Source organism: Rana temporaria, chromosome 2, assembly GCF_905171775.1.
Source record: "Rana temporaria chromosome 2, aRanTem1.1, whole genome shotgun sequence".
Taxonomy (NCBI): Eukaryota; Metazoa; Chordata; class Amphibia; order Anura; family Ranidae; genus Rana; species Rana temporaria.
Genome location: NC_053490.1, coordinates 25,713,714 through 25,733,743, shown reverse-complemented (window position 1 = coordinate 25,733,743; position 20,030 = coordinate 25,713,714). Strand labels below are relative to the sequence as shown.

The 20,030-nt window shown below is 47.5% G+C and overlaps 1 protein-coding gene across 1 annotated transcript in view; it reads right to left on the bottom strand.

The window, feature by feature from the left end:
- Positions 1-20,030, bottom strand: part of ANKRD42 (ankyrin repeat domain 42) — a 60,114-nt gene that overhangs the window by 39,923 nt on the left and 161 nt on the right. The window contains exons 2-6 of the mRNA XM_040339973.1: positions 14,349-14,515; positions 11,920-12,027; positions 8,770-8,889; positions 4,013-4,148; positions 112-312 (exon numbers count right to left, since the gene is read on the bottom strand). Coding sequence (XP_040195907.1) covers positions 112-312; positions 4,013-4,148; positions 8,770-8,889; positions 11,920-12,027; positions 14,349-14,515 — 732 coding nt within the window. The remainder of the gene's footprint in view (positions 1-111; positions 313-4,012; positions 4,149-8,769; positions 8,890-11,919; positions 12,028-14,348; positions 14,516-20,030) is intronic.

The window sequence follows — 20,030 nt, the reverse complement described above, 5'->3', positions numbered from 1 at the left end:
CTGTTTTTTGGGTTTACATCCCCTTTAAGTCCTCAAGCTTTTCACTGGGTGTCTGAAGCCATTTTGTTGTAGATTTCCATGGAGGATGGACTTGGGTATAGAAGTACTCACTCTCGTGTTCCTCTGGATGATCTCTCTCATATTCCACACCATCGATGTACTGTGTAATCCTCTCTTTATAGAAGCGGCGGGCCAGGTCTCTCGGGGCGTCCTGATTGCTGTTCCTCGCTTCCAATGCTCGGGTTACACTCACAACTTTACTGAGAAGGAATTTGAAGCAGTGCAGGTGACCTTCCATGGCTGCTAGATGTACTTTAGGGAGAAAAGATAAAAAAAATTCTTACTAAAAGAAATCCAATATCTTTTCTTATTACCATACAGATTTAATAACCACCATAGAAAAAAGAAAGCATGCGGTCTACCTTCTCCTTGCTCTTCTCTTGCTGTAATAAATCTGGTAAAAAGTATCAAATCATTGTAGAAGTATCTGTTCATCCAAAACGGCTATTTCATTTTCAGGTAGCGGAGAGTTTAACCGCTTGTCCACGGGAGGACGTCATATGACGTCCTCCACTTTGTGCGGGGATATCTGAATGATGGGTGCAGCTACAGGCATCATTCAGATATCGCCGTGTTCAGCCGCGATTCTGTGCACGATAAGAACGATCAAAGCGGCGGTTCCGCCGCTTGATCGTTCTTGTAGGCAGCGGGAGGGGACAACCCCCCCCCTCCCACCACCATCCGGTGCTTCTCCGGGCTCTCCCGTGCCATCGGGTGCCCGGAGAATCGGTCGGCACTGCCTGGAAACCATAGAGATGACTGATAGTCACCAGTCACCTCTTTGACCGTTGGAGGCCCGGGCGCGACATTATGACGTCACGCCCGATACCCGGAAGTAAACGAATTGTGGCTGTCGGCATTAGATCGGTGATTTCTTTTTCACCGATTTCATGCTTGTAAGCCTGGAGGAGAGATGTGGGGTCTTATTGACCCCACATCTCTCCATAAAGAGGACCTGTCACACACATTCCTATTACAAGGGATGTTTACATTCCTTGTAATAGGAATAAAAGTGATAAAAAAATAAAAAAATAAAAAAATAAAATGTAAAAAAAAAGTGTAAAAATAAAATAAAATTAATAATTTTTTTTCAAAGCGCCCCTGTCCCCGTTATCTCGCGCGCAGAAGCGAACATGCATGCAAGTCCCGCCCACATATGTACACGCCGTTCAAACCTCACATGTGCGTTAGAGCGTGTGCAACTATTCTAGCACTAGACCTCCTCTGTAATTCGAAAATAGTAACCTGTAAAAAATGTTAAAGCGTCACCTATGCAGATTTTTAAGTACCGAAGTTTGGCGCCATTCCATGAGTGTGCGCAATTTTAAAGCGTGACATGTTAGGTATCTATTTACTCTGCATGATCTTTCACATTATACAAAAAAATTGGCCTAACTTTACTGTTTTGTTATTTTTTAATTCATGAAACAGTTTTTTTTCCCCAAAAAAGGCGTTTGAAAAATTATTGCGCAAATACCGTGCCAGAAAAAAAGTTGCAATGACCGCCATTTTATTCCCTAGGGTGTCTGCTAAAAAATATATATAATGTTTGGGGGTTCTGATTAATTTTCTAGCAAAACAATTTTGATTTTTACATGAAGGAGAGAAGTGCCAAAATAGGCCCGGTGGACAAGTGGTTAAAGTGGTTGTAAACCTCACACATGAAATATGAACAAAGCATATCCCTCCATAGTGTGTACTTGTCTCAATCCAGAGCACTGTCGGTTCTTCCTCCTCTCCCCTACAGCTGCTGCTAGTTGACACAGGGGAGGTGATCATGTGACCAGACTGACATGGCCTGAGAATAGTCATAGTATATGCATCTTATGTTTTTTTGCATCTTATGTTGGTGGTCGTTGCACGGTATTTGCGCAGTACATTTTCAAACGTGTTTTTTTTTTTTTAAAGAGTATCATGTATTAAATACATAAAATAAATAAATAAATAAATAAATCAGTAAAGTTAGCCCAATTTTTTCCCTAATCCAAAAGATGATGTTACGCTGAGTAAATAGATACCTAACATGTCACGCTTTGAAATTGCGCACACTCATGGAATGGCGCCAAACTTCGGTACTTAAAAATCCCCATAGGCAACGCTTTAAACATTTTTACAGGTTACCTGTTTAGAGTTACAGAGGACTACTAGCACTAGAATTATTGCTCTCGCTCTAATGCCGCGTACACACGTCTTTTTCACGATGTGAAAAATGACATTAAAAACGTTGGTGTGCGGGCTCCTGAGCATTTTTCATGACGTGAAAAATGGGCATTAAAAATTTAGAACATGCTAAATTTTTTTGCGTCGTTTTTCACGTTGTAAAAAACGCTCGTGTGTGGGCTTTAACAAACGTGAAAATAACCCGCATGCTCAGAAGCAAGTTATGAGACGGGAGCGCTCGTTCTGGTAAAACTAGCGTTTGTAATGGAGATAGCACATTCGTCACGCTGTAACAGACTGAAAAGCATGAAGACTGAAAAGCGCGAATCGTCTCTCACCAAACTTTTACTAACACGAAATCAGCAAAAGCAGCCCCAAGGGTGGCGCCATCTGAATGGAACTTCCCCTTTATAGTGCCGTCATACGTGTTGTACGTCACCGCGCTTTGCTCAAGCATTTTTTTTTCAACGATCGTGCGTAGGCAAGGCAGGCTTGACAAGAATCAGGTCGAAAAAAACTTTGTTTTTTCTAGACCATTAAAAATGGTCGTGTGTACACGGCATAAGGCCCCTTTCACACTGGGGCGGGAAGTGTGGTGGCGGTAAAGTGCCGCTATTTTTAGCGGCGCTTTACTGTCGGAATTGCGGCGGTATCCAGACGCTAGCGGTGCGGTTATACCCCCCGCTGGGAGCCGAAAAGGGTTAATACAGCCTGTGATGCACCCCTGCAGAGGCGCATTGCCAGCTGTATAGCCACAGTTTCCCGTTGCTTTCAATGGGAAGGAGTGGCGGAGAAGCAGTTAACACCCCGCTCCTCTCACTGCTCCAAAGATGCGGCTAGCAGGACTTTTGGAGCGGTACTGCTAGCTAAAAAACGACCCTGGCTCCCCAGCTGAGGCGGTAAAAAAAAATCAAATGCAGAGACCAGACGTAACATCGCGCCTGGACCCCCAAAAGATCAGAGGGGGTCCAGGGGGGGCCATCTGGATTTTCTATGGTTAACTTTCGGTATGGACCAATTCCTTCTCCCTCTCGCCGATCGTACGGGCAATCCGGGAGAAGCACTGGAGTGCGGTGGGAGGGGGGGACGTCGCCTCCCGCTGCCTGTAAGAACAATCAAGCTGCTGAACAGCCACTATGATTGTTCTTAGAGTGCAGGGAATCACCGGCTCTGAAAGAAGATATCTGACTATTGCCTATAGATCAGGGCTCAAGTCCTGCGGGAACGGAGTTCCTGCACTTTTTTCACAGCAGGAACTCAGTTCCCTTTGCAAGACTAGAGCAGCCGAGCCGCCTGAGCCAATCCTTCACTAAGCGGCGATGCCCAGCTCGAGTCACTGTCAGGGGCAAGCGAACCTTAGTAATCCTTTATGTTACTGGCCGCTTCCTGTATATGGATTCATCAGGTAGTGTGCGGGTATAACCAATGCCGCAATGTCTCTTGGGAGATTGCTTCTTTCTAAATCCCGCGATAACTCGCGGCAGACCTCCGCAATGTCTCCTGGGAACAATGACAAAAGCTCCCAGGAGACATTGCAGCATCGAGGAAGTATCTTTTTTTTTTTGGTGAGGGAGTGGATCTTGGGTGGGAGTTCCCACACTTTTTTCCCCAGGACTTGACCCCTGCTACAGATGCACCCGTCATTCAGATATCCCCACTCAAAGTCGATGATGTCATATCACGTCGTTGGGCGGGAAGTGTTTAAGCTACAACGAAGGCCCAACAGGTGCACATGGTGCAACCCATGTATTCCATCCCCGATTAAAAGCAAGAGTCGGTTTAGCATTAATACCTGGAGTGTTTCCATTGTGATCTGTGTCTTCTACAGAAGCTCCCCATCTTACGAGGAGCTGTAAACAACCAAGTCGGCCATGGAAGGCAGCATAGTGAACCGGTATCCAACCATTCACATCAGGACTGCTTGTATCCTGTTTGAAAGAAATATGCATTAAAAGTATGCACAGAAGACTTGCACCCTTCCCTTGTGATCTTCCCCCCTCTGCCATCTTTTTCTGATCTTCCCCTGGGGCCCGATGCATAGTAGCATACCAGTCAACATACAAAAATAATTGTTAACAGGAAAGGAAAGAAGATTGTGGCCGAGGAGACATACACCGGCACATTTTTAAACTAAAAATGTAGTTTGGTCTGTAAGTTAACTTCTCCCTCCCCAGGGCCTCCTTTCCCTTTCACCTAATTTAAAAAAAAATGTGTAGGACCCTACTTGATAGGTGGCAAGTTATGTAAACTAGTTCTTAGCTCTACTTGCAGTTGAGCCACGTATGATTATTTTGGGCCGTTCTGTGTCTCACTGGTTGCCGGACTGACTGCTTCCCCCTGCCTTTTGGAGGGTTCTGGAAAGTAGTGGGCTGGGAGAGTCAAGTCAAATCAGCAGCTGAATATTTATGCAATTCCAACTAATCTCTGGGGGAAGAATGCTCAGATGATGGCTGGGAGGGAGCATAAATAGTTTAGGGCTTGGAACAGAGGTGTTCTTGTCTAGGACTCGGAGATCCCAGCCTGAAGGTCTGCTGCCCTTCTGGGCAGTGCGGTTTTGTTTCCTCATTGGCTCATTGAGGCCCCAGCTGTGCTAGATTGGGGGCCTATTCTGCTGAAACTTACTGAGGAACTTCTTTTTTATTTTGTTAAATATTTATTCGATTGTTACAGTATAAACAAGTACGAAGTAGAAAATTTAGAGCTGAGGAGCTCTAAATCACAGTATTTAACCAATGTCTAGGATAACCAGGGGTAAGTAGTGGCTAGAAGGAGGGGGAGAAAGAAGGAGAAGAAGGAGGGGGAGAAAGAAGGAGAAGAAGGAGGGGGAGAAAGAAGGAGAAGAAGGAGGGGGAGAAAGAAGGAGGAGAAGGAGGGGGAGAAAGAAGGGGGAGAAAGTAGGGGGAGAAAGAAGGAGAAGAAGGAGGGGGAGAAAGAAGGAGAAGGAGGAGGGGGAGAAAGAAGGAGAAGGAGAAGAAGAAGGAGGGGGTGAAAGAAGAAGGAGAAGAAGAAGGAGGGGGAGAAAGAAGGAGAAGGAGGAGGGGGAGAAAGAAGGAGAAGGAGGAGGGGGGAGAAAGAAGGAGAAGGAGGAGGGGGGAGAAAGAAGGAGAAGGAGGAGGGGGAGAAAGAAGGAGAAGGAGGGGGAGAAAGAGGGGGGAAGAAAGAAGGAGAAAGAGGGGGGAAGAAAGAAGGAGAAGTAGGGGGAGAAGGAGGGAGGAGAAGGAGGGGGAGAAAGAAGGAGGAGAAAGAAGGAGAAAGAAGGAGGGGGAGAAGTAGGGGGAGAAAGAAGGAGGAGAAGAAGGAGGGGGAGAAAGAAGAAGGAGAAGAAGGAGGGGGAGAAAGAAGAAGGAGAAGGAGGGGGAGAAAGAAGAAGGAGAAGAAGGAGGGGGAGAAAGAAGGAGGAGGGGGGAGAAAGAAGGAGAAGGAGGAGGGGGGAGAAAGAAGGAGAAGGAGGAGGGGGGAGAAAGAAGGAGAAGGAGGAGGGGGGAGAAAGAAGGAGAAGAAGGAGGGGGAGAAAGAAGAAGGAGAAGAAGGAGGGGGAGAAAGAAGGAGAAGGAGGAGGGGGGGAGAAAGAAGGAGAAGGAGGAGGGGGGAGAAAGAAGGAGAAGGAGGAGGGGGAGAAAGAGGGGGGAGAAAGAAGGAGAAGGAGGGGGAGAAAGAAGGAGAAGGAGAAAGAAGGCGAAGGAGGGGGAGAAAGAAGGAAAAGGAGGGGGAGAAAGAAGGAGAAGGAGGGGGAGAAAGAAGGAAAAGGAGGGGGAGAAAGAAGGAGAAGGAGGGGGAGAAAGAAGGAGAAGGAGGGGGAGAAGGAGGGGGAGAAGGAGGGAGGAGAAGGAGGGGGGAGAAGGAGGGGGGAGAAAGAAGGCGAAGGAGGGGGAGAAAGAAGGAGAAGGAGGGGGAGAAAGAAGGAGAAGGAGGGGGAGAAAGAAGGAGAAGGAGGGGGAGAAAGAAGGAGAAGGAGGGGGGGAAAGAAGGAGAAGGAGGGGGAGAAGGAGGGGGAGAAGGAGGGAGGAGAAGGAGGGGGGAGAAGGAGGGGGGAGAAAGAAGGCGAAGGAGGGGGAGAAAGAAGGAGAAGGAGGGGGAGAAAGAAGGAGAAGGAGGGGGAGAAAGAAGGAGAAGGAGGGGGAGAAAGAAGGAGAAGGAGGGGGGGAAAGAAGGAGGGGGAGAAAGAAGGAGAAGGAGGGGGAGAAGGAGGGGGAGAAAGAAGGAGAAGGAGGGGGAGAAGGAGAAGGAGGGGGAGAAGGAGAAGGAGGGGGAGAAGGAGGGAGGAGAAGGAGGGGGAGAAAGAAGGAGAAGGAGGGGGGAGAAGGAGGGAGGAGAAGGAGGGGGGAGAAAGAAGGAGAAGGAGGGGGAGAGAGAAGGAGAAGGAGGGGGAGAAGGAGGGGGAGAAAGAAGGAGAAGGAGGGGGAGAAGGAGGGGGAGAAAGAAGGAGAAGGAGGGGGAGAAGGAGGGGGAGAAAGAAGGAGAAGGAGGGGGAGAAAGAAGGAGAAGGAGGGGGAGAAAGAGAGGGGAGAAAGAAGGAGGAGAAGAAGGAGAAGGAGGGGGAGAAAGAGGGGGGAGAAAGAAGGAGGGGGAGAAAGAGGGGGAGAAAGAAGGAGAAGGAGGGGGAGAAAGAAGGAGAAGGAGGGGGAGAAGGAGGGGGGAGAGGTAGTATCGGAGGGGGAGGAAAGGGGTGTATTTACCCATAAACAGTGCAACAGTAAAATATTTTGTATCATGGAATTCACAACCACAACAAAACAAACTATGAAACGTAATAAAATGAGGACTGCCAGAAGTCAAGGCAAGGGGATTGAGGCCGCTTAATAATCCTAGAGCAATGGGAAGGGGTTAAAGCATCAGGGGGTTGGGAGGATTCAGATCAGATATTTCGAGTTTGCCCAGGGAATTAGCAAGATCTCGCTTCAAGTAGCAGTCAGTATATCGGAATGGATGTACGATAAATGATAGTTCTTCCATAGTGAACGTAGACTCCGTATATTTCCACCACCTGGCAAAAAAAATAAAACAAGTAGTAGAGCGAAAGTTTAAGACAATGGTGTCCAGTCTTTCAATATGGAAAAGCGACAGCAATGGTCGCTTGGCAGCCTGTAGGGAAGGTGGAGATGGTTTGATCCAGTGGCGCATGATCGTTCTGCGAGCCGCTAACAGACATACAGTTGTGCTCATAAGTCTACATACCCTGGCAGAGATGGGATAACCCCCCTTACCCTCACATATGGATCCAACTCACCCTACAGTGGTGGATCACTTGCGCTTGTATCCCAATCAGGGACTCGAGGGAACCCGGAACCGCAGGTCGTCTCCTCTCTCCTCTACTGCACCTCATCCAAGATAGGTGACTCCAAAGCAGGGATCCGATATGGCGGGTTTAGATATCCAAACCAAAAGGATTTTTCCAGGTGTCAGATATATGTAAAAAAAGGAAAGGTCCTCCACATAGTGTAGATCCAAAAATGGAATTTATTAAAATCTTAAAAAAGCTCCACAAAAAAATGTAAAAATCCAAAGAAATCCGAAACAAACAGTCCAAGAGCGTGGTATGTACAGCTGGAGCTGGCGTGTAACCCGACGCGTTTCGTCTAAGAAAGACATCAACTGGGGAGTCACTACTGTCACTATATTATTGCAAAAAAATCTCTCGCACTGATTGTTTTACTTATGGCATCAAAAAAGAATACCCCTAGACCAGTAATGGCGAACCTTGGCACACCAGATGATTTGGAACTACATTTCCCATGATGCTCATGCACTCTGCAGCGTAGTTGAGCATCATGGGAAATGTAGTTCCAAAACATTTGGGGTGCCAAGGTTCGCCATTACAGCCCTAGACTGATCATTGAGCCGGAGAAGTGACTGAGACTGTGCGCATGGCGACTAGTGCACCTACTGGGAAAAGACCCTTAGAGAAAAGGATTGCCGCTCTCGAACCATCACAGTAAAGTATCCCGCGGTACTAGCAGCTGACAGTTGCTGGCTCTGCACAAGTTTGATGAGGAAAAATATCCTTCACGGCCACACACCATGAAAAAGGCATCTTTATTGTGGAAAATAAAATAAAATACAGTGTACAGCAGTCAAATCATGGAGAAACAGGGGAGAATAGCTAACGCGTTTCACATCAATCGATGCTTAGTCATAGTTAAGTGAACAAGACCCAAGCGTGTGTAGAGGAAAGATTGAAAAACAGGCTACCAATCAGAGCCTTAGAATTGTCTTTGGAAGATCTTCCACACAATTAGGTCCTGATCTCCAAAGATTGGGTGCACCTGAACAAGGAAAAAGCCAAAAAAGAAAAAACATGTCCAAAAATGTCAGGACCTACTGGGAGCAAATTAGCGGGCCCTTTAGGGGGTGAGCAACATATACATACATTATTTCTAGCTGTCCCTCTTGATCATCTCCGTTTCCTCAGTTTTACCGCGGGCTCAGGCTGCGCGATTATACTACACCAGGTGGTGTCTCCATTGCTGCCTGGACTCATAGCAAGTGGTTGAATGACACTGAGCATCAGTACTTAACAGTATTATGAGCATTAGTAATAATACTACTTACTGTGCCACTACGTAGTATGGTCTGTAGAGTGAATGAGTGGCCATGGGCCGCCGCCAGGTGAGTGGGGCAGCACTGCCGGTCATCTTTAGCTAAAAGGTTTGCCCCACTAAGGACAAGAGCCTGCAAAATAAAATGACTGTACATAAAACACCAAAAGGCACTATGACTGCATATAAACGTTTGGCTGCTGCTACAAATAATAAATAGCAATAATGTAATCATTTGCTGCATCACTAAAAAAATTGCATCTTAAAGCGAAATTCCACCCAAAAGTGGAACTTCTGCTTTAACCACTTGCTTACTGGGCACATAAACCCCCTTCGTTCCCAGGCGAAATTTCAGCTTCCGGCACTGCGTCGCTTTAACTGACATTTGCGCGGTCGTGCGACGTGGCTCCCAAACAAAACCTCTGCGGTTTTTATTTTTTGCGCTATAAACAAAAAAAGAGCGACAATTTAAAAAAAATATATATTTTTTTTACTTGTTGTTATAATAAATATCCAATTTTTTTTTAAAAAAAAAACTATTTTTTTTCTCAGTTAAGGCCAATACGTATTTTTGGACGTATTTTTGTAAAAAAAAAAAAAAAAAATCGCAATAAGCGACTGGTTTGCGCAAAAGTTATAGCGCCTACAAAATAGGGAACAGAATTATGATTTTTTTTCATTATTTTTTTTTTTACTAGTAATGGCGGCGATCTGCGATTTTTATTGGGACTGCGATATTGCGGCGGACGTATCGGACACTTTCGACACAAATTTGGGACCATTCACATTTATACAGCGATCAGTGCTATAAAAATGCACTAATTACTGTATAAATGTGACTGGCAGGGAAGGGGTTAACAATAGGGGGTGAGGAAGGGGTTAAATGTGTAGCCTGGGTGTGTTCTAACTGTGTGGGGGGAGGGGGGTGACTGGGGGAGGTGACCGATGCTGTGTCTCTATGTACAAGGGACACAGATCGGTCTCCTCTCCTCTGGCAGTACGTGGAGCTCTGTGTTTACACACACAGCTCCACGTCCTTGCTGTTACCGGCTGTGTCACCGACGATCGCGTGTACCCGGCGGACATCGCCGCCGCCAGGTACACGCATCGGGTCCCCAGCGATGCGGCGGCACAGTGGTTACCCGCCGTGCGCCCCCCAGTGGCGCGCGCGGGTAATGCTTTCAAATAACGTCCAAAGACGTCCAGTTGGCACCTGAGAACCGCGCTGTTGACGTCTTTTGTCAATAGCGCGGGTCTCAAGTGGTTAAGCACTCCTCTCCCCCTAACATGCCACGTTTGGCATATCATTTTTTTGGGAGGGAAGCGTTTACCTTACTTTTAGTGGGACTTCTTTTTCCACTTCCTGCTTCCTTTTTTGGGCCGCCTAGGTGATTCCTCCTCTCGCCGTAGGCGACCCCTCCCTGCCAGTGATCTTCTGGGACACAACTCAGGTCCCAGAAGATCGGCTGGCCAATAGGAGAGCGCAGCGCGACTCGTGAATGCGCTGTGTGCGCCCGACTGTGAAGCCGTAAGCTGTCACGGCCGGGTGCCCACAGTTACGATGACGCCGCGATGTAGAGGAGGGGGAGAGGAGCGAGCCTCTGGCCGGCTGCATCGCTGGACCATGAGGCAGGTAAGTGTCGGTTTATTAAAAGTCAGCAGCTATGCTTTTTGTAGCTGCTGACTTTTAATAAACTAAAACATGAGTGGAACTCCGCTTTAAACCATCTTACATTTTCACACTTCGGGCCAGATTCAGAAAGCTTCTACGCCGTCTCCAGATACGCTGCCGTAATTTCAAATGTGCGCTGTCGCATCTTTACCCCGATTCACAAAGCAAGATACGTCCAAAAACATGGCTTCAGCCATCCGACGTAACTTGCCTACGCCGGCGTATCGTGGGCGCATAGTTACGCTGGACGCATTCAACATTCCCATTATAAATATGCAAATCACCTAGATACACCGATAAACGAAGGTACGCTGTTTACGTAAGGCGTATGACCGGTGTAACTCTACCCCTCATAAAGCAGGGGTAAGTCATGTAAGGCTCCATTCACACCTAGGCAGACAAATTTGCGGCGTTTTGTCGCCGCAAATCGCGGTACAAATAGCGGCGTTTTGTACCGCGATTTGCGGCGACAAAACGCCAGTATTGTCCGCCTAGATGTGCCCCAGATTGACCCCCTCTATGGAGATGGTTCCCATCTCCTAGCCGAACGCCGAAAGCCGCCTGAAAAAAAGGTCCGGGACCTTTTTTCAGGCGGCAGGCGTCCGGCGTTCAGCGTGGAGATGTGAACCATCTCCATAGAGGGACATGTGTTTTCATCCCTCTGGCGGCAGCGGCGTAGCACTACAGGCGTAAAAACGCCTAGGTGTGAATGGGGGCTTAAAGTATGGACGTCGGAACGACCGTTGAAATTTACGTTGTTTACGTAAGTCGTACATGAATAGGGCTGTGCGTAAGTTAGGTTTACGTCCTAGGCATTGCGCCGACATATCTTAGGGAGTATATACGACGTGATTCTGAGAACGCGCACGCATGCCCAGTTCGACCGGCCATTAATTTACATGGGGTCACGCTTAATTTAAATAGATGACGCCCACCTGCTTCCTACTTTAAATTAGGCGGGCTTACGCCGGCCAATTTACACTACGCCGCCGCAACTTACAGAGCAAGTGCTTTGTGAATACTGCACTTGCCTCTCTAAGTTGCGGCGGCGTAGCGTAAATAAGATACGCTACGCCCGCACAAAGATGCGCCCAGGTACGTGAATCTGGCCCAACGTTGTAAACAGTCTCACACCACAGTGGCCACAATTGGTATGTGTAAAACAATCATGATTATTATTTAATATTTCATACATTTCTCCCCCCCCCCCCCATCAGAATACACTGATCAGCCCTGCAGCCATTGGCTGCAGCAGCTGATTGAATGCAGGTTTTCCAGCAAGATCGTTCAACAGAAACTGGTCTAATGATCGGCTTCTTTTGAACCGGCTGAATTTTGATACGTGTGTACCCAACTTGAGAGACAGACATGCAACTGGTACAGAAAGTCAGGAGAAAGTGTTAAGATTCACTAGCTTACTAAACAAAGAAGATGCATAAAGACCCAGAGGGTTGAGGACCAAATCCAAGCAGTTCTCACACAATGACATACCTGCATGCACGCATCTTGGCCTCTAATGGCGGATAAGTGAGCCGCAGTCCACCCTCTTGTTGTCACGTCACTGATATCTGCTCCGTGCCAAAGCAACCAATGAAGGCACTGTAATATAAAGAGATATAAAGTAGAAGTTCATACTCTCGTGTGTTTTTGGCAATATTTAGGGTCACTTGGGTGCTTGTGCACATATAATGTGAGGGACAAGGGAATAAATGTTTCAGTACCAACTCAGTGCTTTTCAAAGTGTGTGGACCATCAGTGTCCATAGGTTCATTACTGAAGCAATTTTATTAATGGTGAAGATTCTGAGAAACTCTACGGGAAAGCAATGAATGCAATTTTCCCCATGCCTTTGCAAACCCGAAACTACCCTGATAGAGGTTTCTGAGGTTGTGGTCAGCAAGGTGAGGCCCCTGTATATGGTGACCATGCCTGAAATTGCTTTCTTTCTGGTCCAGGGTCTTCTGTCTCCTCCATACACTGTTTCACGTGATTATTCCCAAGAACGCTAGTTATGCTTAACTTCACTGTCCTATTCCAGGCCTTCGTGGTCACCAACAACGGTCAGCCATGTTTCTTTTCCTAAATGGTCACAAAAGTTGAACCACAGTTCATGGACTTTGTGGGCACAACCACACCAGATAGGATAAAAATAAAAAATAAATAAAAAAAAACACAAAATACTTTTATTGATGCACAACATCTAGTTAAAAATCGAGTAGCATTATGCACTGTATAGCCTCGTACACACAACTTGGTTTTCTCTGCAAGAACCAGCAAGAAAACTGCTGGCAGAGCTTTCTTGCCGAGTAAACCGAGCGTGTGTACGAGGCTTTGAGGTTTCTCGTCAAGAAAACTGCCCAGAATCCAGACGAGAAAAATAGAGAATATGCTCTCTATTTTCTCATCGTGAGATTCTCTGCAGTGTTTTCCTGCCGAGAAACCTGAGTGTGAGTATACTTACCTCTCCATGGAAACCCGCTGTAACAGGAGTCACTTTTGGGCACAGATTGAGCCAGGAGATGGGGTACACATGTTGGATTGTTTTGGCGTGGACAGTGATTTACAGTATATTCCTTAATGCCTGCAAAGAATATTCTATGACTCATTTCTATGCTTAGCCCTGACTAGTGACATGCTAATTGAGTCAGGGCCTGGAAGACATTTCATTGTCCTTGTGTAAAGGTGTTAATCCAGGTCTGCTCCCAGACCTCTAATTATGTATGCTAAATACTGTTTATGTGTGGAATGTACTTGTCAGAGACAAAGCGTCTGTCTGGGGATGTGGATTGGAAGGAGATCATTGTGTGATGGTGTTTTGTTTGTTATGCTGTTAATGAAGGAATGTTTAGTAATTATTATATTAGCCTTAGTGTGTGATTAGGGGGGGTGGAGATTTTATTGTCCCTTTGAATACTTTCATGCCTTGTACTGTATATAAGCTGAGAAGAAACCATTAAAGTTGTCTTCATTTTGAAACCAGTAATGGAGCAAGTCTCGTTATTCTGGGATGTCTGATGTCTGTTGGACGGTTGGAGTGTCAGATGAGCTGTCGTGGATGGGATGGAAGGTCGTAAACGGTGGTGACCGTTACACCCGCGCATGCTCAAAATGACTTTGACGCATGCGCAGTAGCTTTCAAGGCATAGGTAGGGTGAAGCAAGATGGCGGCGACAGCATCAAATGTGACGAGCGCATGCTCATCATAGTCGAGGTCACCGCATTTGTGCAATTCAAAAGAACCTCGGTTCTTTTGAATGGTGTGTGTGTACACTCGCTGGCAAGAGATTCTTGCCAGGAATCTCGTCAGGAAAAACAAAAGTTTTTTTCCTGACGAGAATCCGGGCCGTGTGTACAGGGCTTCAATCGCTAAAGGTGGTGGACCAAAATGTAGAATGTATTACATTAAAATGTATACAGATCTTGTTGAACTGCAGACTATGAGTCAAGGATAATATATGGCTCCACCACCATTTCATATTAAGCTCAACTTGTTTCGCAAATTTCCTTCTTCAGGAGAAAAAGTGCTAACATAAGAATGCTACAACAATGTGTAACATGCTACACAGGGGATCAAAGACCCAGGGTCCATACAAAATAAAGTAGGTATACAATAAATCTACACACAAAAGGATAAAGATACCCTCATAATAACAAAGGAAATAGCTAAATCTTGGAGGCCAAGGGAGCGGGGTTTATTTAGAGGAGCGGGTGGTCAGTATTAAAAGCCACAGAAAGGTCCAGTAGTATGGAGTAGTGGCCATGGGTTTTAGCAGTTAGTAAACCGTAAGCAGTTTCTGAGTTCTGTGAGGAAAAGCCAGACTGTAAGGGTTTGAGAAGGTAGTTGTCAGATAGTAACTCAGATGGTTATAGACAAAAGATTTGGAGATTTTATATAACCCAGATCTATGACCCCCTCTTACCTCCAGGCTCCCGGAGTGTGCCGCCCAGTGCAGGGGTGTAAATTTATGAACGGGATCCACCTCATTAACCCGTGTCCCGCTTTTCACAATCTTCTCCAACTGCTCCACATCTCCACACTTCACCGCCTCATGGATGCTGCTGTAAGCCTTCTTCTTCTGCCCCGCCGCTAATACACAAGTGAAAAAGATTTACAGAATTTATGCGGGATATAAAGAAAACTCCAGAATTCTGTAGCTGAGTAAAAAAAAAAAGAAGCAACAACCAATCTTGTATTATCTGACAAATGAAACTCAATAGGTAGGGACAACCGCCGCAATTTTCTTCTGGCTTTGCTTTGTCACTGAACTGATAATCTGCCTCTCTCTGGGCTCTTTGTTTTTTTTTTAGGGTACACAATGATGCACAGCTACATGCTTTTTACTGTTTTGTAGTAGAGCTGCACGATTAATCGCGGAAAGAATCGCGATCTCGATTCTCCGCGCCCGCGATCTCCCCTCAGGATGACCCGCGATTCTTCTGTTTCACGGCCGGTTCCACGTAACCAGCGTGGAACGCAAATGGTGCCGATATCTGACCCGACGTCAGTAGCCTGTGCCACTGGATTGATGCCTGGGCTTCTCTTGCAGATCTGTACAACTGTAGTGTGTATCCATGCACCACCCCGTGGTTGCCGGCGGTACTGCTTCTGATATAATCTTTCTCAAAGTTCTGTACAACTGTGTGTATCAATGCGCGTGTGTACCCTGAGCTCCGTCCCTTGTCTCACCCTCTACCAACCTCTGAGCACTGTAACTTGGTTCCACCTCCAAGCACCGCAATGTGGTTCCACCCACCTCCAAGTTCCGTCCCTTGGTTCCACCTCCGAGCTCTGTCCTTGTCTCCACCCACTACCAACCTCAGAGCACCATCACTTGGTTCCACATCCTGTCCACCCCTGAGCTCCGTCCCTTGTCTCACCCCTACCATCTGAGAACTGTCACTTTGTTCCCCCTCCTACCCACCTCCAAGTTCCATCCATTTTCTCACCCCCTACCAACCTCAGAGCACCGTCCCTTGGTTTCAAATCCTGCCCAACCCTGAGCTCCGTCCCTTGTCCCACCCCCTACCTTGGTTCCACCTCCAAGCTCTGTCCTTGTCTCCACCCACTACCAACCTCAGAGCACCATCATTTGGTTCCACCACCTACAAGCTCCATCCCTTGTCTCACCCCCTACCAACCTCAGAGCACTGTCCCTTGGTTCCACATCCTGCCCACCCCTGAGCTCCGTCCCTTGTCTCACCCCTGCCAACCTCTGAGAACTGTCACTTTGTTCCCCCTCCTACCCACCTCCAAGTTCCATCCCATGTCTCACCCCCTACCAACCTCAGAGCACCGTCACTTGGTTCCACCACCTACAAGCTCCATCCCTTGTCTCACCCCCTACCAACCTCAGAGCACCGTCCCTTGGTTTCAAATCCTGCCCAACCCTGAGCTCCGTCCCTTGTCCCACCCCCTACCTTGGTTCCACCTCCAAGCTCTGTCCTTGTCTCCACCCACTACCAACCTCAGAGCACCATCATTTGGTTCCACCACCTACAAGCTCCATCCCTTGTCTCACCCCCTACCAACCTCAGAGCACTGTCCCTTGGTTCCACATCCTGCCCACCCCTGAGCTCCGTCCCTTGTCTCACCCCTGCCAACCTCTGAGAACTGTCACTTTGTTCCCCCTCCTACCCACCTCCAAGTTCCATCCCATGTCTCACCCCCTACCAACCTCAGAGCACCGTCACTTGGTTCCACCACCTACAAGCTCCATCCCTTGTCTCACCCCCTACCAACCTCAGAGCACCGTCCCTTGGTTTCAAATCCTGCCCAACCCTGAGCTCCGTCCCTTGTCCCACCCCCTACCTTGGTTCCACCTCCAAGCTCTGTCCTTGTCTCCACCCACTACCAACCTCAGAGCACCATCACTTGGTTCCACCACCTACAAGCTCCATCCCTTGTCTCACCCCCTACCAACCTCAGAGCACTGTCCCTTGGTTCCACATCCTGCCCACCCCTAAGCTCCATCCCTTGCCTCACCCCTGCCAACCTCTGAGAACTGTCACTTTGTTCCCCCTCCTACCCACCTCCAAGTTCCATCCCATGTCTCACCCCCTACCAACCTCAGAGCACCGTCACTTGGTTCCACCACCTATGAGCTCTATCCTTTGTCTCACCCCCTACCAACCTCAGAGTACTGTCACTTGGTTACACCCTCTACCCACCTCCAAGTTCCCTTCCACCCCCTTGGTTCCCCTTTTAGAGAAAACAGAACCAAGTACAGTGGAACCTCGGATTGCGAGTAACGCGGTTAACGAGCGTTTCGCAATGCAAGCTTTTTTTTCTCAAAATCCTGACTTGGTTTGCGAGTGTTGTCTTGCAAAACTAGCAGGATTCAAGCCTCTGCGGTGTGCAGTACCCCATTAGGCCAGAGGTGCGGGGGCGACGGTGACACTCAAAGCCATTCAAAAATTACTTGGAAACACTCAAAGTCCCTGAGTATTTCCGAGTCTCTCTGGCGCCCCCCACCTCTGGCCACATGCGATATTGCATGCAATAGAAGTCAATGTGGAACAAATTATCTTTGTTTCCATTGACTTCTATGAGGAAACTCGCTTTGATATGCAAGTGCTTTGTATTACAAGCATTCTCCTAGAACTGATTATGCTCGTAATCCAAGGTTTATGATTAAGTAATCCAATTTGTATAGAATTTGGTAAGGATAAAAAGAAAAGTTGTCAAATAGAACCCCTGCAGACACATATTTCCTAGTGGTCACCATCAATAGACCCCTCCCTCAACAGTAGATTACTCTCAGCAACTATTGCCCCCCCCCCCCCCCCCCAGGAACATAGGAATCCCCTTCCAGTAACAGTAGACCCCTTCTGCCACAACAACAGACCTCCCCAGCAAAAATAGACCTCCCACAACAACATAAGACCCCCCTTCCAGTAACAATAGATCCCACACCAGCAACAATAGACACCCCCAGCTACATAAGACCCCCTGTTCCATTACCAATAGATCCACACTAGCAACAATAGGCTCCTCCCACCACAACTGACCCCCCCAGCAACATAAAAAAACACCAGCAATGATAGATCTCACTTTAGCAACAATAGAACCCCCCCCGCCACAACAATTGACCCCTCAGCAACATAAGAGCCCCCTACCAGAGACAACAACCCCCCCCCCCCCCACCACAACAGACCTCCCCAGCAAGAATAGACTTCCCACATCAACATAAGACCCCCTTCCGGTAACAATAGATCCCACACCAGCAACAATAGACACCCCCAGCTACATAAGACCCCCCTGTTCCATTAACAATAGATCCACACTAGCAACAATAGGCTCCTCCCACCACAACAACTGACCCCCCAGCAACATAAAAAAAACACCAGCAATGATAGATCTCACTTTGGCAACAATAGAACCCCCCCCCCCCCCCCCCGCCACAACAATTGACCCCTCAGCAACATAAGACAATAACCCCCTCCCCCCGCCACAACAACAGACCTCCCAGCAAGAATAGACTTCCCACATCAACATAAGACCCCCTTCCGGTAACAATAGATCCCCCACCAGCAACTACAGACCCCCCCCCCCCCAATAACAATAAATCCACACTAGCAACAATAGACTCCTCCCACCACAACAATTGACCCCACCCTTCCAGTAACAATATCCAACCCGCATCCTTTCCCCATACATACATTCATTGCTGGAGGTGCAGGAACTTCTTTCCCACTAAAAACAAAACTGTGCTGCTGTCCAGAGGCGTGTCTATTGCTCCTTCCTCCAGAGTGGGGGCGCTCTAATACAGGGCGTGCGTTATTGGCCAGATCATCAGGTGAAAACAGATGGGGGGGAGCCTCAAAAGAAAACAAATGCAGCCACCACATCTAATGATAGGTAAGGATGAGCTCTGGCGTGTTCGCATAGAACACGTGCGGAGCCCACCAGGAAGTGTGCACGGCGCTGCGCTAAAAAGAGCCAGGGAGACATTTCACGATCCCTGCAGCCGAGCGTCGGGACAATGTCTCCCTGGCTGTGATTAGCGCAGCGCCGTGCACACTTCCTGGCGGGCTCTGCACGTGTTCTATGCGAACGCGCCGGAGCTCATCCCTAACCATAGGGTAGCTGGAATATATGACCATGTTTGGCTTTAGATGTAACACTGCTTTAAACTGGTCATACACAATTAGAAAATCAATGCTCCCCCTCCCCCGACCGCGCTGAACAGCGTGGAAGGAGGAATGTCTCCAGCCAATTGTATTGTGTGTGATAGGATGCAATAACTATTCAGCCAATCATTTCTCAGTTGATTTATTTTGAGCCGATTGGTGCAGACATGGGTGAAAATGTGAGCCGCCTACATCCAGCTTTGGTCTCTGGGATGTTGGGGGATGAAGAGAAGGGGAGGGGCTCATGAGTTGAACAATGGAGAACTGGGCAGGGCTGACACCATTAGCTAGATTCAGAGAGACTTAGGCTGGCGTATCAGTAGTCTGAATGTGCGCCCGCGCTAATTTAAGCGTATTCTGGTAACCAGATACGCTTAAATTAGGCTCAGATACGAGCGGCGTAAGTGTCTCACACCCCCGTATCCTAAAGTGTAATTTTTAGGCTGACCGCTAGGTGGCGCTTCCATTGCGGTCGGCGTAGAATATGTAAATCACTACTTACGCCTATTCACGAACGTACGCCCGGCCGCTGCAGTACAGATACGCTGTTTACGTAAGAGATAGGCCGACTAAAGTTAAAGATGCCCCCTAGGTGGCGTAGCCAATGTTAAAGTATGGCCACCGTTCCCGCGTCGAAATTCGAAAATTTTACGTCGTTTGCGTAAGTCGTCTGTGAATAGGGATTTACGTCATTTACGTCCACGTCTAAATCAATAGGCCCGCGCGGCGGACTTAGCCGCAATGCACAGTGGGAAATGTAGGCGCATGCGCAGTTAAAAAAAAAAAAAACGTCAATCACGTCGGGTCAAGCCTCATTACCATAAAACACGCCCCCTCAGACAAATTTGAATTAGGCGCCCTCACGCCCGCCCGCTTTAGGCTTAACTTAGCAGGCAAGTACATTGTGAATCATGTACTTGCCTCGCTAACTTACGGCGGCGTAGCTTAAATGCCATAAGCTACGCCGCCGCGAAGTTGCGGCCATCTCTGTGGATCTAGCTACAAGTCTTGCAATGTCAGTCCTGGACAGGACTTAGGGGGTGATTAGTGTAACTTCTGGAAGAGCAACAGGTACTTTTCTGTATCTGCCAGGATTGGTGGGGGAGGGGGAACCTTACTACTTACACCCTAAATCTGGAATATAAGGTGTACTGTGCCTTTAAGGCTATAAATAATGACAGCAGCTCTCTGTGATTGGCTTATAGATCTGTATTGGCTGAATATATATATATATATATATATATATATATATATATATATATATATATATATATATATATATATATATATATATGTATATTCAGCCAATACAGATCTATAAGCCAATCACATATATATATATATATATATATATATATATATATATATATATATATATATATATAGGCTCATCAGCAGCAAAGTGTTGCTTGCACTGTGCAGACTGACATCTCCTAATACTTAGCAGAGTGAATGGTGAGTGTCATTGCATC